Source organism: Larimichthys crocea, chromosome II, assembly GCF_000972845.2.
Source record: "Larimichthys crocea isolate SSNF chromosome II, L_crocea_2.0, whole genome shotgun sequence".
NCBI lineage: Eukaryota > Metazoa > Chordata > Actinopteri > Sciaenidae > Larimichthys > Larimichthys crocea.
In genome coordinates, this window is record NC_040012.1 from 12,404,891 (window position 1) to 12,429,748 (window position 24,858).

Sequence of the window (24,858 nt, forward strand, 5' to 3'; positions counted from 1 at the left end):
CTCTTTCTCTTTTCTCTCATGCACACACACAAACACACACAATACCTTGGCAGCGTGTCTGTGCCAGCGCAGGTGCTCCGTGAAACTGTCAAAGCTGACGTAGTAGGTTTGACTCTGAGGCCCCGCTGAGCTGAAGGCCAAGCAGTGATTGTGCTTCTTCACCTCCTCCACCTGCAGAACCACACACACACACGGGAGTGACATTACAGTCTGAAACACTGACATCTCTGACCTCTCTCTAAATATAAACGATAACCCCAACGCCTGTAGAGTTAGAGTCATGAAATTAAAGGAAACAGAGAGGAAAAGCTGACACGTGGACGTCTCAATAGAATAGCTGTTACTTGAAAAAAGCTCCTGTTGAAGGAAACAAGACAGGAATGGCTGCAGGGTAGATAAAGTCAGTCAACCAGAAGCACACTCATGAAAATATATAAGGCACGCATGATCATATAATGATGTGTGTGTGTGTGTGAAATGGCTTCTTTAGACACACAAAGTCACACGAGCACATGATCTCTGTGAATGAATGGCTGACTAGTTTTGATGTCTGAATAGAACACTGGCACGCAGACACACAAACTCGTCACACACACGGACGCATGCAGAGGCAGCGCATGGACGAATGGTCAACTAGAGGTCATGTGTTGTGTGTAAAATGTTCAGAAACTGGGTGTGGCGAGGTATGGAGTGCCTTTTGTGTCAGGCAGACGGGAAGAAAGGGCTTTTCAGGAGAGCACACAGAGCTTACTTAGCGGCTTTGCAGATAGGCCGATCTATAAAGCAATAAACGGATAAAGGTCATTTTAAAAAAAGGAGGCACTTTAGGAAAAGAGAAGTAAGGCTACTCGATTGCTATAACAGTGTCCCATTACACTTAACACTAGAGCAAGTCTTGACTCAGATTAGAAATGGACAAAAGCCTCCCTGCAGAATACTGAAAACATTTTGACTATTAAAAACTTGGCTTGCACCGTTTCTGTCTGACCTTGAGCTAAAATGAACAAAGGAAGCATTGCTGGATGTCACACTAAAAAGGACAAACAGTTGTTGAAGGTGAAATGTCATCAAGGACAAACTTCACTGCCCAGAGAGACATTTGCAGAGGGTAATAAGAGTGACTTTGTCAAGTCAAGTAATATGGCATTACGATCATTTATGATCCAAAGCGTGAATTACATAACATCACCATAAAAGATAAGGATGAGAAGAAAAAAAAAAAGTTGTGTGCCCTGTTGTCGTTGTTGCTCTGTGACTTAGACATACCTTTCCTCCAATGAGCGGCAGGATGTGCATCTTCCCTGTCTGGCTCTCCTTGACAGAGGAGACGATGAGGCAGGTGCCGCACAGGATGACCTGCCGCCTGGTCCAGCGGTTGACCGGTAGCTGGAGCTTCCCTTTCCGAACGTTGTATGTCCCTGACAGCTGGACCCGCTCTGAGCTCTCGATGCTTTGAGGCTTCCCTGGAACAAAGAGAAAAGAGACATTTTGTGTAGTTAGCACTGTAGACCTTGAGACAAACCTTTCAAGTGCTGGAAAATAATGAGCACAACAACAGTGAATACAATTCAAGTTTTATTTCACAGTAATTTTTAGAACGGCGTGCAAACAAAGCAAGAGTCTAGTCTAGCCATGCACAACTCTGAGGCTGAACGCAGTTGTGCTTTGAGCTAGATGCTGATGTCAAGCACTCAACACAAAGCACAGCTGAGGGAAAGGCAGATGTTTGGCCATAATCCAAAGTATTTTGCATATTCTTGCACAACTGTACAGCTCTTTCATTTAAATAACTAATCTACATATTGGTTTTTTTTATTGTCTTCATATTTTTTCATACCTTATTGTCTATTTTCTATTTATGCTGCTTGACTTGCCGTACCTTCATCTTCATATTGTTTTGGACAAGAAAGAAGCAAAGAACATTCCTTGTATGTGAAAATCTCTTTGGCAATAAACCCCAATTCTGTGTCTAACTCTGATCCTGTGAGTAACATGAATATTTCTACCAAACGTCATGCCAATCCATCCACAGTCTTTAGGGGTCATCATCAGGTGGGCATGAATGTCTATCTTTGACCTGCTGATGACGGTAGACAAAACGTTAGGGGATCAACAAAGTCTATCCTCTGTGGACAATGTCTGTACAACATTTCGTGACAATCCATCCAATAGTTGTTGATATATTTCAGTCTGCCACCACGGCTAAAAACTAATCTGTGTAGCTATCCACTAAATAATGCCACAAAATGAGAAGTACACCCTCAGTGGTTAGCAGGAGAGCTCATACCACAATGGCACCACAATACAAAGATCTAAATGCATTCAGTGCAACAGTCAGCCTTGGATGTCCTACTTTGCACATGGAATTGAATAGGCTGGATTTTCATTCAGCGCGGCTCTACATTAATAGAGTCTCAAATTCAATACCAGGTGCACCTCTTCTAAATTATGCGCTTACAATTTCTGAGCTGCCTTTATTCAGCCTTACCCATCTGTCTAGCTCTGCTCTATGCGCTGTTCTCTCGCTTCACCGCCAGCCTGCCAAACCTGACAGTCAGGCTGCTTATCAGGCGTTCTGTCAGCCAGGCTGTCTTATCGTTCTGTCTAAACATCCACCTGCTTTCTGTCTACCTCCACCTCCGCAAAAACCTCCCCGGGCTGCCATACTCTGCCCCCACTCCCTCCCTGTCGTTTCTCTCCTATCTGTCCGGCCGCATGGCTTTCGGTTTCCTCGTCCTATCTATGGTTTTCTGTTTGTTTTTTTTTTAACCTCACTGTTTTCTCATTGGGCAAAGAGATTCATGGAAATTTTCCTTTCCGAGCGACAGATGGCTTTAGAAAATGTCTCACATCCCGTGGCCTACTGTAAAAAAAAAAATGGCTGCATCCATCTTGGACTGTGTCTTTCACACGTATTTCACTTCACTTCCAAAACACACCGGTCCAAGCGGAGCGGAGGGTGGAGGTGAGTTAAAGACAGGAAGAAAAAGAGTCAGTAGGGTAAGCAAGTGCGAACTTGCACACGCTCTCATGGCTTTAAATAATTCAGGTCTTTCACATGCTGACTGTCAGGCCAACGCAGTGGAGTACTGTAGAGCACACTGCTCTCGTCCAACACACTCAGCAGAGTTTAATAATGTTCTGACCAGATGTCTGCTTATTGGAGCTGATGTAGCCAGACCCGAGATCATCACAGTGTATACATATTCAAATCTATATTCACTAACGGATACGCTGCTGAATTCCCCTTGTCCAGGAGGTAGAGTCTTATACAAACTGGCAATCTATTGTTAAATGTTGATCAAGAGTCATGTTTGACTACAAGGATGGGCTGTTTTGGTATGCTAATACAGCATACATGAGTGGCAGGCATGCAGAGGATCACAAGGCTACCACCAAGACACGTGTGTGTGTGTATGCATGAGTACTACTACGTGCAAAGATGCCGCCGTCTTACTAATTAAATGTTCTGCGAGAAAATGAGAATACGGCTCTGTCGACTGTAGAGTTGAGACGCACGAGACCTTCCAGACGGCATGCATAACACTGTACTGCAATCTGGCATTAATATTTATGCTATATGCAATATATCAAACTCAAGAAACAATCTTGATATTTTGCATGTAACAATAAAAAGTAACCATTTGTGTTAAAACCTGCTTTAACACAGGTGGGTGGTTCTAGAAAAAAATATATATTTGTCTTACTCCTTTAAGTGAAGGACTATTTATAAACCTGCCTCGAGGCGATGCCAACTTAAATATGGTCCTACAACAGCAAAAGCAGTTCACACTGTGCACAAAGCTGTGAAGCTATCTATAATATCCTGTATATGACGATGTAGGTAGCATAAAAGCACACTTCTCTTTTTCGTAATTTCTCTCTGTTTCCCTGGCAGTCTGCCTCGACTTCACAGCGGTGATCAAAAGCTAAAATAAGTTAGAGACGTACACGGATGTGTTTTAATGAGTCATCAGGGTATAAAAGACATCTGTAATATTTCAAATTCTTTGTTCTTATTCTTCCTTTACAGGTTTGTGCTTCAAATTCTCCCCAAAAGACTGATTATGTTTATATTATATAATAAATAAAATGCCTCATTAAGAACCTGACAGGCATATTAAACTATTGTGATTACATGAAGGAGAAATTCTTACCGCCCCTATCCTGGGACAGAGGATCTCTGTGCTTCACAAAAAAAGTTCAGTTAACATGCTTAATATTTTCATTAGTACCAAATCCCATGACATGAAAATTTTGGCCTTTCCAAATTACAGCTTACATGGATAAAATATCAAAATTAATGGCATGACATTTAAAGAGCCATAAAGACTCAAGGTTTTGTTTGAGGAGCTGCATACATAATAATACATCATCTCTGTCAAAAAAGCAAATTATGTTGTATTGTCAAAGTTTCTTTTTTTCCAGGGTTGACAAATTTAGAAGCTATTTGAAAGTCGCACGTTTTGTTTTGTCTTAGTGACACTGTATCCAACACCTCCAAACTGTCCTTCCTCTTCTCCACACTCATTTAATTGCACTCCAGAAACAAGTGGAGTGCGCAGCGAGCAAATTAAACTGCAGGTTTTTATCTCTTTATAAAAAGGATCATCATTATTGTCCACTCCACATGAAATGTGATTCAATGACTATTTGTATCACTGTGAGTATGTACACTCGTGTGTGGTATAGGTGATGGCCAAGTGCTGAATGTGCTGAATAGGATGATGTTTTAAAGAACAGAGGGAAAGTGAAATGGAGAGTGGAGGAAAAGGCCTACAGAGAACTTTATTTTATATATTTTATTTCATAGTTTTGACCATTATTTTTATGAAGTACAGTGAAATTTCACCCACCAACTGATTACAAGGTAACTTTAAAACAAAGAGCACAGGTTAGCCACACAATCAAAGCGATTAGACACATTTTAACCAAATCCAAAATCATGTAACCTCACTAACTTATTTGGAAGTGAAGCTGTTCCTGGTTGTTTCCTGGCATAAATCCAAACTAGCGCGCATAGTTATACACACAAATAGTTTCACAAGGCAAGGGACGAATATAACAGGTGTCCACTGTCATTTTCACTTCCAAATAAGGGGGTCAGATAAGTGAGTTAAACTGGGGACTGAAGTTTCCTTTAAGAGGAAACATGGAGAAGGAAAGATAAGGAAGGGAACTGAAGATATGATTTTTAAAAAGAGAAATATTTGCCAGTATTAACCTAAAAAACATAACTCTAACAGTAAAAGATTCATATTATCCTGTTGCTCTTTAGGTTTTTTATATAAAAATATAAGGCTTGTACGTAATGGTTTCTTGTTTTAAGCACATAAACTGCATCTAAAATTAATGTATCTAGTCCAATCCTAAATAAAAGAAAGAGGAAAATGAAGACATAACCATAACAGGTACACCGAAATCCGATATTGCAGATTAATGCCAAAGTCTGATCAAGTATTCTTGAATCCAAGAGCTCTCATCCACCAAATTTCATCCAAATCCATGTGATATTTTGCAGACAGAGACACAGACCGAGCGGTGCGACAGAACAGACTGGTTACCCCCTTTCCAACTTCGCCGGCTGGCAGAGGTAACCAGCAGGAGCATATTTTCATGATTGAGCTTAGGAAGGGGGTATGTGTTGCATTAGACAAATTATTCACAAGCTTTTAGCCTCAATATGTCACATGGGCATATTCCTACTATTTTTAGGCCTTTTGTTGGAATGTGCTCTCTCCCACACGAGCATATGCACAAACACACGCGCCCTACTCCTCCTCCCTTGCTGACATCCACACACACACACACACACTGACACACACACTGACACAGTGACAGTGATTAACCATCTCCATATGTGCATCCATCTAATTGCGGCCCCCCCCCCCCAATGTTGATGGACCAAAAACAGAAAGAGACTTTGCAGAGGGTGAACAATGCAGACAGCTCGAGTGGGCTGCTTTTGTGATGAGAGTTAGTTTAAAAAGCCTCTCCTGTGTGGATGTTTGCCGTTTACAACCATCTTGCACGGACGTGGGATGACGCTGACGGAGGCAAGCGCTTCAAGTCTGGAACCATGGGAATGCACGGCGGAGGAAGCACGGAGATGGGTGCGACTCCCACGTGAGCATCCTGTTTACAGGGGTGAGCCGGCGGAAAGCAGGATCTCTTGGTAACCCTCCAGGAGGGGAAGGAAATTATAAGAGACGGTTGCAACACGGGCCACCTACACTCGAAATATTTTGAGCAACGATGTTAGTCATGGTGGACATCCCATAATCTATCTGGGTGATGCATAAGGTGTGAATTTAAAAATAATAGACAGGCCCAAGCAAGGTGGGGGTGTTCATCTGCGGAAGTCATAGTCTATTCCTAGACCTACTGTATGTGGGAGCAGTACTACTACAGTGTGTGTGTGTGTGTGTGTGTGTGTGTGTGTTAGTTACTGGAGATGGCTTCCTTCCTTTTTCCCAAGCTCAGGAAAAGAGTGTTTCCTTTCCAATATCCATGTGTGTGTGCACCCCTGCTGCTCAAACAAGCACACGCATGAATACACACATGCTTGTACAGTGCCTTATATTACTAATCTCAGTTTCAATGCTGGAAAGTATTCCCGGAGAAACTTAAAAACGCACAATCAGGGACTCAAATGTAAAACAGAAAGGGGAGTACACCCGTAAATCGTAAAAAGGTTTCAATAAAATTGATAGTGAAATATGATTGGCTGGGAGATGTGCTTCATATTTAATTTTCCTTGTGTGTGTGTCTGTCGATCATTTTATATTTTACTGAAAAGATAAAGAAACTGAAACCGCACTGAGGAAGAAACTTTCAAAATGATTCATCCTGCAAACTATTTTAGTTCACTGCTGTGACAATATGGGGAAGCTGCGCTGTGCATTTTTAGTTCAATTAAAGACTTTAAGCATGTGAAACACACATCATTGGTTTCAGAATGAGGATGAGGATGTGAAGCAGCTGTTGCCAGCAGTGCGCAACTGATGTAATAATACCTCTGAATATTAAATTATTATTGAACAATACAGTATTTAATCTATATAGTATATATATGTTGTATTTTTGTCAAGTCAACCAATTTGACAAACAACTCTGGATTGCTTAATGTCAGTGTGTTTCCCAGCTGCCCTCCTGCTCTCATTATCCATCAGAGTTAGTGATCTGTACTCACGGCTGACCTCTCTCCATCCATCTCCCACCCAACAGATCAACACTTCTTACTTCTGGCTCTTCCCAGCAATAACAAGGACACATCCCTGGTTAATCCGTGCTGCCCTGGTGAATGCAATCCAACATCAGCACACCTCCACTACAGGACGGGGCATGCCGTACCGGAGGGCATCGATGACCCACATAAGTCACAGCGGAGCACAAGCATGCGCAGACACACACTTGGTTATTCTATAGGCGATGGCAGATGTGATGTACTGGATGGCAAGACGCTGGGACTTATATTATGAATGTTTCTAAGCCTATACAGAGCATCTCTGACATATTTCGAAATGTTCCTCAACTGAAGCATCTCATTAAAGACCTAACTCGAAGGAAGCATCTATAAGATACTAACTTTTAGCGAGCAAACTGGAGTTGAGGAAAGTTGGGGGAGACGGCACATAGAGATAGATGTATGACAGAGTGATGCCAGCTGTTACTCTGCGACACAAATAGCTGCACTGTCCTCCTGTTACAAAACACACACATACACGCACGTCAGAATGCATCTACTTAAAAAAAGGTGTGTGATTGCAGGCAAGGGAAGGATGTGCTTCCCATGTTTGCCCAAATTGCTCCACCCTTATTTGTCTCTCTCTCTCTCTCTCTCGCTGTGGATGACTTGAGGTGATTACTCAGATCCAAAGCGACAGGCCGTGTTAAGCCAACTGTCTGCTCAGGCAGCAGTCGACCAGCTTCGGTGGAAAGTGGCAAAGGCTATCACGGGTGATGGGCTGCTCACTCCACTTACAGCAATACTCTACATCTTTCTTGGCGTTACACTTTACCTCTCCGCACCTTTCACAAACGACGCATGTGTCGAACTGTGAACGGAAAAAAAAAACAACTGCCGTGGGTTTCCATGGAAGGCCAATTAAGCCCCCCAGCTGATTCACAGTTTTTTCGGGAGAGGAATGATTAGTAGCTTCTTAATCCTACAAAACATCAAACATCCCTCCCAGATGTTCTCACACAAATGAGTCCACAGAGACAGAAGAGGCTGCCTCCCCTCTGACTGAGGAGGTGTCGATGTGTGAAATGTGAAAAGCTGTCCTTTGTGTGAAAGCGATAAGAAGATGAGGTACGTGTTTGCATGGGAAATAAGTGAGATGTTGATGCATTATCACGGTGTGATCATTTACACATGCCTACATGTCATGCCATGTTCTCTCCACTTTAAAAACAAATAAATATTTCTTTTTAATATTTTGACTGTCAGGGAGGCAACGAGTCGAACAAAATGTTCAGGAGTCAAAACATCAACAAGGACGAGCCCGGGAGAACTTTGACAGCTACACTATGCCAGTCTGTCAAGTTTGTTCACTTGGTCTAATACTTTGGTCCACACTGAAATATTATTGGATGGGTCGCCCTGAAATTTTTTCCACACTGATGGTTCTTTTGAAATTTTCCTGATTTTGGTTTTGAGTGAAATGTCTCAGCAACTGTCGGTGCAAACATTCATGTCTCCCCTCACGACTACTGTAATAACCTTTGTTTTTTTAAAATACTAATAGCATAAGCTAAAAATCAACATGTTTTCATATTGATATTAGACTCTTAGTCTTGTCTAAGTAGCATTTATTGTTGTATTTTTGTCCAAAGGGGCTTTATTGATATACATCAACAGCGTAAATTGGTCGTGTTTCATGGGTTTAATTCACAATTTTCTGTATATATATATAAATAAATAAATAAATAAATATATAAAATTGTATAAGTGTATTAATACAAACTCAGCTCAAAAGGTGCAGTAAACAACTGTGTCTCTTTAGTATTTGGACAGTGCCACAAGCGATAGATGCTAGATAGGTGTTTATTTAATCCATGTTGCAGCTTGCTTTCATTATCTCTTTAATTAATAAAACAATGAAACATGATTAAGCCGATATGCTACAACACATCGTATTAATTACCTGGAATGCACTGAAAGAATATCTACCAAATAATTCAGAATACTGTGGCTGACTGTGCGCGTATTTAGTTCTCAAGAGAGTTCGGAGGAGTTTCACTAGGAAAAGCTGAGTGACACAGCTTTGTGCTCCTGTCTATTGTAACATCACTCAGCTTAAACAGCTCAGTCGAGGTGATGTTTTGGCTTCTTTTCACCCTTGTGCGCACTCCTCTCAGCTGGTGGTGTAGTATTAGGGAGCCGAGCCAGACAGACATTTGGGTTCAGGAAAAAATATGCTGCTGTGGCGCAAAATGACCATGAGACGCCCGTCCATCCCCTGAGAGAGGGCGCACTGGATAATTAATAGTTTGATGGATGCCCTCAAATTATTATAGCCCATCTCTCTTAAGCATGTCACCAGGAAGGACGCAATCAGACAGAATCTCTCTCTCACTCTGTCACACTCACACACTCTCACACACACACAGTACAAAACCACCTCTCTCAGTCCAGTGAAACACATCCTGAATCCAAATGAGGTCACAGCCTGCAATATCTTCCCCATCAAACCATTATTACCCTTTGCCCCTGGGGAGAAGGGAACTAAACAGCCCTCTGCTATTAAAGGCATTGTACAACTCCAGTTATCAGGTCAAAGCATTACCATCCACCACCTGCGGGGGCAGTGTGAGGATGCATTATGGCAAGGGGATGACCTGAGGTAGGATTTGTAGTCCTATCTCTCTCTTTCTTTTTTTAAAAATTCAACTTAACCCACTTGTGCACTTGGTTTTTCTTCTACATTTTTAATCTCTAACTTCTTCATGCACAGCAGAAGACACCCAGTCCACTCAGTATCTTCACAGATCAGGTCAGATAACGCCAGCCTGATGCAAAGATGCGTGCATGGGCAGAAGCAGAAACGGATGCAAACGATGTGTAAATATGTAATCATAACTCCCGCACCCGACAGCCCGGAATGAGGAACTACAATGAGAGAGAGGGCCCCATAAGAGGTTAATAAATCACGTTGTGTGGCTATGAATTTTTAAATGAATGACTGATGTGCCTTTAAGTGAAAGAAATAACAGCATTTCCCATCAGCTGCACCGTCCTTCACACCACCCGCTGCACTATGAACATGCTTCATCATGTAATTCAATCAATATCCACTAAAAATAGATGCAGATGTAACAGACGGCGAGGTGAATTGCGTTGTGGATGCTTTGAATCGCAGGTGTTGGCAGCAGTGTATGAAAAAAAAAGAAGAAGATTTTCCCCTAGTGATTCCCTCTGTCAGTGGAAGGGTATGATGCTGACGTACGTAGATGTGTGCTCCCTCTCTCCTCGCCCCCTCTTCACAGCTCCACTCCTGCTGCTGTTATGTAATGACTGTGTGTTACGAAACCTTACATTAGAAAACACAAGCCCACTGATCAGCTAGCAGAGAGCACACACACACACACACGAGATCTGGTGATTGTTTGCACCTCCTTGTTTGCGTGTGAGTGAATGCAAATTTTGTCACTATAGTGGACATAAGTGCCTGTGTGTTTGTTCATGCATACAATGTGTGTGTGTGTGTGTGCACATACTACAAATTAAAGGAATGTTTAAACACAAGTATGGTTGTGGAAGTGAGCACAGCTCCCCAATGAATTATTTAGTACGTTTGCAGGGTGTGTGAGTGAGTGAGTGTATATATGATACATAAATAAAAGCACAGGGAAAAAAAAAATAATGAGGGTTTACAGATGCGTGTTACACTACAAACGTGAGTAATGAGAGCTACGCTGGTGTAGAAAGGAGGACTGTGGCAAGAGAGAGGGGGATGGAGGAAAAGAAAGGTGTACCGGATTGAAAGGAAGGAGAAAACAAATGAGGCCAAACAGGGATCGATGGAGAAAGGAAAAAATACTGTATATACACACACAGACAGTAGATAAATACATGAATATCCAACAGAAAAGGAAGGCTACAGGCATATCCTGTCACCTCAGGCAGAAGGACTCACGACAGGAAAGAGCTGTGAGGTGAGGTGAGCTAATCTCAGTCAGCCATAAATTTTGGTTTTAAAACTTGCAAAATGCTGTCACTCAGACGCTACTGTACATCTTCTCATGCGGCTGACAGAATGAACATGCGTATAAAACCATGTATGAATGGATACTATAGGATAATTATAGTTTCTTACAACTTTCATCAAATTTTGGAAGAATACATTATAAATGTTGGACAGTTTTGGTGTTAATGTTATTGCCCGCCTTTGTAAATAAATCTGTCTAACCTGTGTGTTTCTTTAAAGTAATAATCCTTGATATTTTTTATCATATTAAATCCAGTTGTTGATTCTATTTATGGCCTGCATGTATCCTGTTTTAGCCATCAAATATATTTACACCCGTATGTTGCATCGATATAACAGATTAAATTGTGGCGGAGTCCGCCATTCTTTCACTGGATTCGAATGGCATGCACGTGCGGGGGATTCACAGGAAATGACTCATACTGGACAAAATCCAGTGGCACATCATTTGTGTACATGGAAATATCATGTAATACAAAAGAGCGGAATAATTGCTCAGAAGAATTTTGAATACAAAACATATTTGCTTTGGTAATATTATTAAATAACACATGGCGTGTCTTCTTCTGCTGTGTTTCTGCCCTGAGAAATGGATAAACATGTCATTTCACAAATCTGGGACTTGTATTGGTAGTATTTCTCAGTATTACCGCCAATAACCACAAGTGTGGCCAAATCTACCCAAACTAAACTGAAAGGATTGTAACTTGCTCACCTTGTGTGCTGCTTGTGTTTTTTTTCCATGTCAGACTAGTTGTTGTTTTTTTGCAATGTTGTCTGATTGCCAAATCTCAGAAGAGAACGTGATTACAATATCGCAATCAATGGCCAAATGATAAGATTATCCTGAATTATCCTTTAAAGATCAAAGTCTGACACGCAGTGCTGTAGTTGCAGATTCCTTCAAACAAAAGCAAGTATTCCTGTATCAGCAGAGATGCTACAAGAGAGGCTGTGTATTTACCGAGGACGAGGAAAACAAGTGAGTTTTCTGACAACACCTTAATCACACTGTGCCAGGCTAATTTAAAACCATAATAACGCTCAGCATTTCTCTTTTTAAGGTTAACAACTCAGAGAAGACTCTGATGTCTCTCTCACTTCCAGCGAGCGCCTAATATCATGCCAGCAAAAGGTCAAATGTATTCTCCGTCAAACCCCTCCGAGTGTTTATGTAACGCTGTTTCATGTAGATTGAGTTGAAATGCACGATAAACGTGTGCACCAGTGCGGAAGAGGATGGCTGCTCCATGTTGGGAAATAATGAATTACCGGCAGGTCATGAATGCGTGAGAAACGAACGGGAGGCTGCGCTTTCACACACAAAATGAAGCAAGCCTGCACACGTGTGAACCGAGTTACTGTTGTGTGATAGTAAACTGGCAGAAAAGCCAGGGTTATGCAGTTATGTAATGTGTCTCTGTCTTCCTTGCTCTCTTTCACACACACACACACACACACAAACACACACAGGTTATGACCGGAAAGGTTTCACCTATGTGTGTGCATGCATATTTTAATGTTTCATAGGGAAAGGAAGGTTTTTTCATTTTTCCAACTTTTCATCTACCATAATATGTTGCTAAAAGTACAGTATGAAACATCAGGTTTCAATATCTCCAGCTGTTATCCACACTCTCTCTCCTTCTCCCCTAACCCTCCTTCCTTCTGTTCGGATTTAAAGTTTGAGTGGTTTTATGTGTCGGTTCTGGCAGGGAATCACCATTTCTAGCCCAGCTTATTCATGACCTGACCCCTCTTCTTTTTTTTTCCTCCCCCACACCCCTTACAGAGCCCCAGCCCTGATTTTGAAATAAGTCAGTACAGGGTCCATCCTGCTTAACCGTCTTTTGGTAGGACACAGAGGCTCAGGATTGCTGCTCTGTAGCTGAAAATTCTCCCGGCCCTCCGCAAAGAGGAAGAAAAGCGAAAAGAGAACTTCCAAAAAGAGACAGATAATGTACTACATTAATACTGGAGTACTGTTCAGCCCTCCTCTGTGTTCTCAGCTTCCTCCCCAGGCTCCAGACTGGCACACCCCACCCGCCGGCCCCACCCACAGCCCTCCGCATGCCAGCGGTGCCTGCAGTGTGTCCTCGGCACAGCCTGTGCCATCACGTTCAAGGATACGCTGTTGACAGCTACGGGTCACTGCAGCCCAGGCACAGGGTGGCACACACTCATGAATGATGCAGCGCTCGCAGTCGGTCCTACAGCTTTGTCACTAACACATGAGGACACATAATCAGACTTGATCACAGGCAATGCGTGCACAAAGACACAGAGGCAGGCCTCGCTGTGTCGTGAAGATGCAATTAAAGCAAATCCCAGATGCCGACAAACAAATGTATGATAACGTTGTGATAGATTTTCTGCCCCGAAGGAGCTTATAAACAAGGTATGAACACCCCCCAATATAAGCTCTATTATACGGAGCATGACTCTTGTTTTCATGCAATTGCAAATACAGTTTAACGATTAAGATTTAAAAAGAACAATTGCATTGTACTACTTCTATAAAGTCGTGTCACTTAAGGCCGAGAAATCCTCGATTTCACTTCCACTTTCACTCTTACGGATCAAGTTTTTTAATTGCCCCAATTTATCCCACTGGGTATTTACCCATATCTAACTACAGTGGAAAAGTCCCAAACATTTGTGGTAACAGTGATTGTCATAATTTAGCATTTTCTGTCATTTTATAAATCAAATGGTCGATTAATCTTTAAAAAATAAATAAAATAAAATAAATCTCCATGCCCTTCTCTGGTTTTAACATGTTTGCCATATTCTGCCGTAGCAAGAACAGTCGAGTAGATAAAGCCATCAGACTGGTGAGATCAGAAAATGTTTATAATGCTGCACATGTTTTTTGTTTTTTTAAAGATTTACACACACTGCGTGAGAAGTTTCTCAAACACACACATTATCTACCGGTTGCTCATCAGCAGCGTCACTGTGTCACTTCAGCCTCCGCATTCTGTCACTCAGCAGTTGCTAATGGCCTGTATACAGCAGCAGCCTGTCTCTGCAGCACTCTATACAGCCTTGATACAAGTGCAGCTCCTTATACTGTACGGGGGGGCTTTAAAAAAAGAGCGAGAAAAGGGAGAGGAGTGAGGTATTGTCGTCTTAAGCGCCAGTACAATAACCCCCTCCGAGACGTGGAGGTTTAGGCTTACCCACCTAGCATTCAACCCCCCTGGGAAGTACATCAGGGGAGGGTGAAACGTGAGAGCCAGGGATGAAGGGAGAGTAGCGATAAAGGAGCAGGCTGACAACACCTCCCTCTGATACCGAGGCTAAAGAGGCGAGATGAGAACTCTAATTGGTGAGCCAGTGAAGGTCTGATGTCGTGCAAAAAGGTTAGATTTGAATGTGGCGGAGTGCACATGCATAAACACGTAACTTTATGCGTGTGTGTGTGTGTGTGTGTGTGTGTGTGAGAGACAGTGTTTACTTGTATGTCAGTGATTAATTAGCTTGCAGGGACTTCCCGCCTGTTTGTCGCCCTGGGTTTCCCTGTTCATTTGTAGCGCTGCATTAATAATGGCTGTCGCTGACAGAAACAAAGAGACGATATTTTACATTCAGAACTTGCCACTTTCAATCCCTCACTCTTTCTCTCTTTGTCATTCTCATGGGCCTTTTCAACAAGATCATCGTGTACTATATTGCCTTTAACCAAAAAGTGCTTCCCAGAGTGTCTCGCTCTCTATAGCAACCTCATAAATTCTCTTTTAGGACAACAGATAGACCCACTAAAGCAGCAATATCCAAAAATCACCCCGGAAAGAAGAAGCAAATGTTAGTGACAATGAACTTCAGCATCCCAAGTTGAACATAACATGTCATAAGTACAGTGGAGAAAGTCCCAAAATTCAAGTTACTTTATTAAACTATGGTTTTAAAGTTTTATTTGACTGGAAAGTTATTCACAGATTTTCCCTCCTGTATTTAAGCAAGGCTCTCCATCAATACTAATGCTGCTTCATTTCAGTGTGTCACTAATTTAATTAAGGAGTTTCATCTTATTTTTGACACTGAAAAAAAAAAAAAAATTAAGGCATTAATGGAGACTTTGCTCCACTCTCCCAGCCTGAAGGCCATCGTCGGCGTTTTCTATCAGAAGGAGAACATTTAAAAAGGTCAAGAAGACTGTGAAAAGATAATCACTGGGTGGACTGGATGAGACATGATATTGTGACATTTCCGGATATTTAGCGGCAGCATAAATAACCCACTTCCTAATTTATGAACTGTGTTAAGTGTGCATCATACAGATCTAAAAACCACTGACACTGTAAACAAAATGTTCTTAATTTTGTTAGGATGAAGGTCGCGGGTGCCAAAAGTAAAAACAATGTGACATTATGTGTCTATGACAAAGAATTATTAGACTTTCTTGCGCTGGGATATTCTCCAAGTATGTGTGAAACGAAGTAGTTACCTGCATCAGCACTGTGACACGTAACCTACCATGCAAGTATACATGCACGTGTCATAAATGATAAAATAATGTGCATTGTGAAAAGAAAACATGGCAACTTTTGTTTTTTTTTCCCCCCCAGTGAACAGATGTGAGTTTATGTACTGTGTATGCACTGAACATGTGCTACCCATCAACGGATAGACAGATTCCTCAGCAGAGAAAAGCAGATTTAAGTAGGTGGCAGCAGCATTTACATGCAGCACTAAAATAGCAGTGGAGTGAGCAAGAGACAGGGTGAATACCAGAGCAGTGTACTGTACTGTAATACCATGAGGTGTGTGTGTGTGTGTGCGTGTGTGATTGGTTGGATGAATATTGTGGTGCACGGGCTGAAAACTGCAGCCTGCTTGAGGCTCCTGTCTGAACTTGTTTTGCTCACAAACAAAGATACGAAAGCGTAAGTATTTGTGCCATTTGATATCACAAACACACCACTTTTCAACTGTGAACTGTGGAGGGGGGAAAAAAAAAAAAAAACACACCGGGAGTTTAATCAGTTAGCTCAATTGGAAGTGACTTAATCGCTGTAAATAACACAAACAGCTCTTTAACAATTCATGCTGTTGGTTGCAGTTTGCCAACAAATTTGGCCCAGCTGATTCCAGTCTCATCCATCATAATGCATTATGCATGATGCCAGGAAACCGTCTTTATGTGAGCAGTGTGTGTGTGTGCTGACGATGATATAATTTGTAGCACTGATTGGAATTATTAGGCGCTAATCCCCAATGAAAGGCGGTCGCACCACTTTCAGTCTCCCAAGTTTTCCCCTCCGGGTAGGCCACTGACACACAGATAAGCACATCATTGTTTTTGTTTGTACTTAACCTCTAATGCCATTCATTATCAGAGGCTATGAAGGACTCTCGTAGCTTAGCCAAATTGAGCCGGTGGGATGTTGCAGGCATCCAAGATGGTCCGGGAGACTTTATATTAAAAGTTGCCATGTTAGGGCATGCCTTTGTTACTGAAAAGGAAAGAGTAATAAGGAGATTCACAAGCAATAATAAAAAGGTAAACAGTGGCCGTTATTATTTCCAGCCCAGCTATTCTCCTATGCCAAAAAGTATTAAGAATGCATCTGATGGGAAGCAGTTGCCTCGGGGTAATTGAGAAAGAAGATGTTTAAGAAGACAGCGGCTACAGAGTCACTACTTTAATCCCAAAGAAGGGACAGGCCACAAAGTAATCAGACCCAAGATCTGTGGTTAAAGCTACAATCAGTCCAGTTCAGGAGCAAAGAGAAAGGAGGGAGAGACAAGAGAGGAAGGCTTCACACAAGAGGAGTGAAGGGGAGAGAGAGAGAGAGAGACTGAGAATTAAAGGGCTTCTCTCTCCTGATGATGCACAGGGACAAGAACAAGTGAATGAATGAGATTGTGATGTTGTTGCACATTCCCCGCGAACCCACGTGCTTACTTTTCTCTTTCTCCTCCTCCCCCCTCCTTTCCCTTTTTTTTTTTTTTTTGTTTTGTTTTGTTTAAAATTTAACAAGGTCTGGAACAGTGGAGGGCTGAAGTGGGCATCCGGGGTGTTTTGGCTCAGCTTCATGTCACATGCAGGGGCCATGTGAACACAGTGGCACTGAGAGAGAGAGAGAGAGAAGAAGGGAGAAGGGGGGTGCTGTGGGGCAGGAGGGCAATGAGAGAGAGCGAGAGAGCGCAAGAGAGAGAGAGAGGGATAGTGAGAAAAAAAAAGAACTAAAGAGGGGAAGTCTTTAACCGGAGGGACTGAGAAGCAGCTAAACGAGAACTGGGTTGTAGTCGAAACTACTGTATTAATGAGAAAGATGAAACACAAACTACGGCCCGAATCAGACTAGCCGGCATGTGCACGAAAACACAGGGTGAAGGACACGCACAGAGAAAGTCAAGGCTAACTTCCTGATGCAGCAGGTGTCAACTCCACTTTCTTTTTTTTTCCCTCCCCAGGGCCTGGCTGGTTATCAAACTGTGCAGCTAACAGCACGAGACAAGCACAAATTGCTCTGTTAATGATTGAGACTGGCACATGTAGTGATGTTCTCTCTCCTGGACTGAAAAACTGGACTTTTAGTTTAACCGATCTCAGCCACATGAATTGATTAGATAACACCTGTGTAACTGAATGCAATAGCAATATAATAATCCGGCAATGAATCCTATAACATTCCTATACACAGTGGTGGAATGTACATTTACTGTATTGCACTTATGTACAATTTTAAAGTACTACAGTGGTCCCTCGTTTATCGCGGGGGATACGTTCTAAAAATAACCCGCAATAAACGAAATCCGCGAAGTAAGTTTTACAATTATTATACATGTTTTAAGGCCGTAAAACCCCTAACCACACACTTTTATACACCTTTTTACACGCATTTTGTACAGTACTCCCTTAGTTAATCAGGATGCAGAACACATGTGCGGTTCTCCCTTAGCCAATTTAGGACGCAGAACACAATGCGCGTTCATACTGTACAGTACGCTGTAAAAAAAAGCATGCAAAATTACACTAAAAAAACAGTGAGTCCGTGAAAAGTGAACCGCGATATAGCGAGGGACGACTGTACTGTACTTTTAACACCACTATACTTACAGCTAGGGAAGGTATTGAGAAGATGAACACATAAAACCAACAGTATATGAAGAAATTAAAAGCAGCTCCAGTTTGACCGCTGCCATTAAATGCTCCTGCTTCACATTAAAAACATGTATAGTACTATAGTAGTTATAATTTGTAATAAAATAACTTTTTAAAAAGGGATTGTTGTTTACTGTTGTCGTTTTTTTTTTTTTTTTTACATTTGATACTTTAAACCTCCAACTAATGACTGTTAGGTCACTTAACGGCAAACAAGCTATGAACACATTAAGTCTTTTTGGTCGACATGGCTAAGGCATGAGCAAACAGTTTTCTATTTACACATCCAGCAGATACCGAGCATCATTAGCATTCATTCGGAGTTGTGTTTCGGGCAACCTGATGAATGTTAAACCCAATAATCACTCTCATTGTAGCTCTGTTTTGCTCTCCACCAACTCCTGAGGGAAATATTTGACTCTTTAGTTGCTAAATGCTCAATTATGTTCACCAGCTAGGTGCTAATTTGGTCGGTGCTGCTGTAGGGTGCGGAGAAGTGAACAGTGAAGTTGCAGAAAACTGAAAACAATGAGTTGATATTTCTACCTTTATGTAAGTAAGTGATCTGAATACTTCTTCCAACTCTGCCAATACAGCATCACCACAGGTCTACTAAATACCAAAATATACACATGCATGCGGTCTAATGCAGTACCATTAGACCGTGCATGTGTATCTTTGGTACCACTGCAGCATCTACAAGTGATACCTGTACAGTAACCTGTGCAGAGTTTCTCCTGTACATCTATGAGGCTGTGGCTTTTGACCTTCCGTCCGCTTTTATAGCCTCTCCCTTTAAAAAGACACACTAGCCAATGAGGAAGTATCATTCTTGTGCTTCAGCATTTTCTTTTTGAGAGAGACGAACTTTAAACTAGGTCATTTCATATCAACAACTCTGACCCTTTTTTTCCCTGTTAGAGCCAGAGTCCACAGAAACAAGCTCAGCTCCACCCAAATACATCTAGCTGCGACACAAACAAAGATTTGGGGACAGCTCTGAATTCACGCAATACTATTTGCTTAGCACTCAATCTACTTCGACGGTTTCTGCAGTGCAGGGAGGTGCCTCTATAAAAAACTAAATCTCCAGTGACACAGCTGCCGCATAACCTGACTGATTCTATCATTCTGGGATTACTAAACGCAAAGAAAACTGAGTTTTTAAAACAAAATGCAACATAACTTCCCTAGAGACTCAGGCTTTGTAAAACAAAATCAGTATGAGCACCACTGGACCGGTGGTATTTAAAAACCTCCCGTCCAGGAACTGACACAGTTCTGTCCTGTATACTAGCAGGCAAGCAGGCCATGTGTTCCCTAATCGGAATTTTTGGGCCTCTTTAATGCTGAGGGTTGCAGATGTTGCCTGGTATTAGGCCGCGCTGCTGCTGATCAAAGCTGTGGCGAGCGAGCCCCTGCCGGACTGCCTCTAATCCCCCCTTCATGCATGCAGTCAGGGCAGGGACTGGTGCTTTGCTCAAGGACAGTCAGCCTTACACCATGACTTTCCACTGATTGTTTGTGAAGAACTACTCCAACAATCCTCCGAGGTTTCTGGGGATCATTCGGCATTGGACATTTTGACAGACAGCCGAGGGGCCGAGCTGCTCCCATAAGGCAGGGAAAGCCTCTGCCCTTCCCTGCCCCCTTCCCCAATTCCCTTTCTCAGATATGCCTGCAGGCAGACAGTAGTGACATATCAGCATGACATTGTTCAGCCTACAGTAGATTTAGCCGCTTAAACACAAAGCAATGAGAATTGCAATAGTATGCAACTCTGTTTCAAAGCATGCACAATCGCGCACAGAAAAGACGGCGAGACAGTGCTTTTAAGTGCAGCAGACCTGTAAAAATGATTACCTGAGCCTTATTATTAATATTTTTTAAAGACAATTACGAGGGTGACCAGTAATTCTTGGAGTGAAAAGCAATAAGCTAGGGAGAGATAAAGAGATATGGGAAGATAAATGGAAACTGTCAGATGGTGTGAGGGAGGAGGAGATGCGAGGAAAGATAGCGAGAGGAGAGGGAGGGGGGATCGATCATGAGAGAAATTGAGAGAGGGAGGAAGATTCGGCGCGAGAGAAGAAGAGGGTGGGAGGATGTCAGCCAAGAAGGCAATCTATATTAGACAGAAAACAGTTCCCTTGGCTTTAACTGCTACAAGCTGACACCACCATCCTAACCATGTCCGCCTCAGAAGACACGTGTGAATCCTCAGAGATACGCGCATACAGCTCCACAGTAAAGCTTTACGGCCAACACGTCATTCAAGACTACTTCTACATGTGTGGCTTGCACGTGAACAGACATGAGACATAATTTCTTTATATATATATATATATATATATATATATACACTGGTGAGCGCAAAAACCTAAGTGCACACCCGACACAATGCGTATTGGATTTGAGCTCTGGAACGTGTGAAATCTGATTACACAATTACATAATGACTTAGCAATAGGCCATTTAGAAAAGACCATTAGCTGTCAGGCCAGGACGTGGATGTGAGAAAGGATGAGGCAACCTAGTGTGCCACAAAGTCCTCCCAGGGGAGTTAACATACATGCTGCAGGTTTTGGTAATCACAGCCATGTTGTATACACTTAAGTAAAGCTGACGCTTAAATGGTGCGGTTCACAAATCCCTGATGACCGGTAAAGGCATCATTTGAATAGCGAAATTCATTCAAACTACACCACTATGAGGGATTCTCTCAGATTGTAATCAGGATAACCAGTGGCTGAACATAAAAAAATAAACAGAACAAAAAAAAAAAAAAACAAGGGCAAAAATCTGCGCAGACTGTTCTCCTTCTGCCTTTGAAAATGTTTTCATAGAGATGCAAGTGTGAATGTGGGAGCAATCTGGCGTGCTGACTGTACAGAGAGAAGCGACGTGGCACAGACAAGACAAGAGTGAGTGGTTCTCTTCTTAATAGCTGCCACGGCCTGCTGGAGAAAGCTGGGAGCTTCATTAAGCCTTTAAACCCCACAGAGTCCTTTAAGTCATCACGTCACCAGCCCCGCTGCCTCTTTTGAGAAGGCTTGAGGTTAGAGTGGAAAGATTGTGCTTCGAGTAACTAAACTGTCACTGTCTTCTTAAAATGTTAACATCTTGCGTCTACACGAACCATAGACATCCAATCAAGTAGGTGTCAAGCTGCTTCCATTACGCGAGCGTCAATCTCAGAACCCATTGGCCATTGACTGATGACGATTCAGCTTCTGGGAGCAATGGCCAATCCAGAAAAAGGATATCCAGGCCAAGACTTCTTTTGCAGTCCGATTAGCAACTTGATATGCCAGAACTGAGCTGAGAAACATACATTGCTGCTAATCTCTATAAATAGACCTTAGCATATGAATGCAGATAACTTTTGAAAAAAAAAAAAAAAAAAAAGCGAATAAATTAGCTCTAGCGTTGTCATGATGATCGCCAATGAGTTTCTATCCTGTTTGCCCTCCACACGGACTGTTGCAACCAAAGCCCACTCAAACATGACTGGTCAATAATACTCGAACTCCAAAGAGAAAGTAGATCACCTCCAGTGCCGATATCTTGGTCCCTCACCTACAGATTCTGCATTCATATGATGAAATCTGTAGAGATTAGCCACTTTCTTCTGATTCTAATTAATTCAAACTTTTTATTTGACCAAGACGGTAACAATTTAAAACCATAAATTAATTTAATGAATCAAATGTGTATGTATATTGCAGTTTTATATTTCTACAATGTCATTTGACAATAGTGGTATTGAGTTAGTTTTAATTGCACAGATAGTGCTGGGGTCATCTATCAAGCGAACAGCGTCTGCTGAATCTGACTTAAGTTGGTGAAAAACAGACAGCAGAAAAGAACATAATAGAAAATCCTAAAAGTGCACACTGTAAGGATTGTTTTTTCTTTTCAAGTCTCATATTAAACACAATGTGTTGGTTCTTAATAAGGTAATTTTGTCATTAAGATGCTGCAGGGTTAAAGGAGATGACAAAAACTCAGAGGCTATGCAGTGTTTGTCTTAGAGTTGCATAGAAAAAGCAATAAAAATGCTCTGCTCAATGATATTTTGAGAAACTAAGAAATAATTCACATTACTAATCAGCATTATAACTTTTTACCTTTTGTTCATAAATGTGCAAAGCTTTCAATATTTTTGTTTTGTTAAGGCAGAGCCATTATCTGCAACATTCAATCAGATACCACCGCTTTCATTAGTTCCACATGATCAATTCTTCCTGCCAAGTTCACCTTGCTGGCACACACTGAAAACAACACTGGATTATAACCTGGAAATTGGGTGCAGCATGTTGTAACTTATCAAGCCTGACTTTGTTCTGCAGGAGCCTGAGCTATAAACCTGGAGGAATTAATACCTTAAGTTTCTAGGCCAGTATGCCAGTGGCCATTAATTTCACTCATAAACGCAAGCCAAACCTTAACACCACTTTAAATTTACAAGAAAGTGCTTTTAAAAGAGCAAACATCTCAACTTTAACAGGGTACGTAGAAAGCTCACTAAAAACACAGCGGCTATGCTGAAGTGCACGGAAGAGAGTGTTTGCAAGGCCCGAGTAGCCTAATGAATCTAAATTATTTAGTGTGCTGCTTTGGTTTGGTTAAGAACTCTGGGTCCTCCGCCTCTAGGGAAACCCTGTGCCAGTGTGTGTTCGGGTTCAGTATGCCATTTCCTTTTCTTGCAAGTCTACACACACACAGACACTACTACCTCTGCCTCTGGGTAAGGGACCAGAGCCATCCAAGCAGGGGGTAGCTTCATTACTTGCTGGGCTGAGGATCTCCTGTCCTCAGAGCAAAATCCCTGTTAACTGAGTGACACTGACCTGAACTCAATACTTTCACCTGAAAGGGCGGTTTAATCATGGCTATGCCCCAAGTGTGCATTGAGAAAAATCTGTTAACTCTTGAGGAGGTACACTTTTTTTTTATTTTATTTTTTTATTTAGAGCTATGGCATTTCGGGGCCTCTCAGCAACAGAACGTAAATGTATCGATTATATGAGTCGGTATATGTTTTCTTTTTTAAAAACTTTTTTCCCCCTTGTACTCATAACTCTAATAAAGCTGGCTCGGCATTACAAGAGGTTCCTGTGTGGGCAGCTATGAAAGGATCACTCGTCAGCTTGCCAAAGAGGACAGCGGCCCTTTGATCTAGGCAGCCTTCTGTACGTGTGTGTGTGTGTGTGTGTGTGTGTGTGTGTGTTTTGTGTGTCAAGCAGGGCAAAGTGAGTTCTCTCATCTGGCCATTGCAGAGTATGTGCACTCAAAGCATAACATGAACCCTTCAAAGTCAAACTGCATTGTCCGAAGGATGCACCGTGGCAGCTCCTCGACTTTCCCCCCAATATTCTCCTGCATCCCTAATCGTGCCTAACGCTGAGTACTTCATCTGCGCAGTTCACTGGCAGCTCATGTACTCAATATCTATGTCATATCTAGCATCCAAGCTGCACAGTGCCCTTATTGAGTAACCGAATAATAAAAGAGTTTAGATACTGGACTTCCTGTATCAAAGGCCGCTCTGCATGCACAGGCATGCGGACAAAAAGGCCCTCAGTGTGACTGAGGTCTACAGTTGTGGCAGCTGCGCCTAAGAGTCAGCCAGCGAGTCAGCTGAGACTGGGCCCTATCTCCACTATCTGGGGTAGGACAACCATTCAAAGTCAGCTCAACATGTGTCAGCACGGCATCCCCCCCACCCCCCACTTCCTCCTCACCAGACGTGCCTGACATTCTAGACGAGCCAGAGTACATTCCTCACATGCTTCCATCGTGTAAGAAAACGACGGGAGGAGCAGGCCAGACATGTCACAGGGAAACATCAGCGCCGCTTTTTGTCTTTACGGCCAATGCATATGTGTGTGTTAGACTGAATGAGAATTAGACCTTTTGTGCAGCCTGCTGCCTGGGTTGTTGAGTGGTATTATTGGCTGTGAGAGGAAAAGGAGGGGGAGCGGGCGGGAGCTCAGGTGATCGCAGTTAAGCTGCCTCACATGGGATGTGGAGGCGTCGCCCTTGGAGGGGCATCGGGGGGCTACTTTTGCTCACCTTTCAGTGGCTGCTGCTACCGCTTGTTGAGCTCAGCTGATTGCACAAGCTCGTGTAGGATTCACGTTTGTTTTTTTTTTAATTCTCAAAGCGCACATCCGTCCACATTAGCCCCAGCGTACATGCTCATTCAGCCTGCCATATGATGCTATCTAAATAAAAAATAAAAAAAGCATTCTACCAGGATTCAAGAGCACGATAGGTCACGAAGCACGTGACCGTGAACGGGGAGCACATGTGGCCTTTTTCAGCCTCGTATTGAGTGACCTCTAGTTCAACAGCCTCTCGGGAAACAGGAAGCTAGAGAGTGTTAGTGCCTCTCTCGTCCATGCTTCAGACCCAACAAACAGTTTATCCTCGACTGTCCCCCCCCCACACATCCATTTTCCTCAGAGGCGACACCAACAGCAGCAGTGGTGGTGGTGGTGGTAGAGGCAGTGGTGTTGGGAAGAA

The 24,858-nt window shown here is 42.5% G+C and overlaps 1 protein-coding gene across 1 annotated transcript in view; it reads right to left on the reverse strand.

Moving 5' to 3' along the window:
- phlpp1 (PH domain and leucine rich repeat protein phosphatase 1) overlaps positions 1 to 24,858 on the reverse strand; it is a 43,607-nt gene that overhangs the window by 14,930 nt on the left and 3,819 nt on the right. The window contains exons 2-3 of the mRNA XM_010746561.3: positions 1,267 to 1,463; positions 46 to 171 (exon numbers count right to left, since the gene is read on the reverse strand). Coding sequence (XP_010744863.3) covers positions 46 to 171; positions 1,267 to 1,463 — 323 coding nt within the window. The remainder of the gene's footprint in view (positions 1 to 45; positions 172 to 1,266; positions 1,464 to 24,858) is intronic.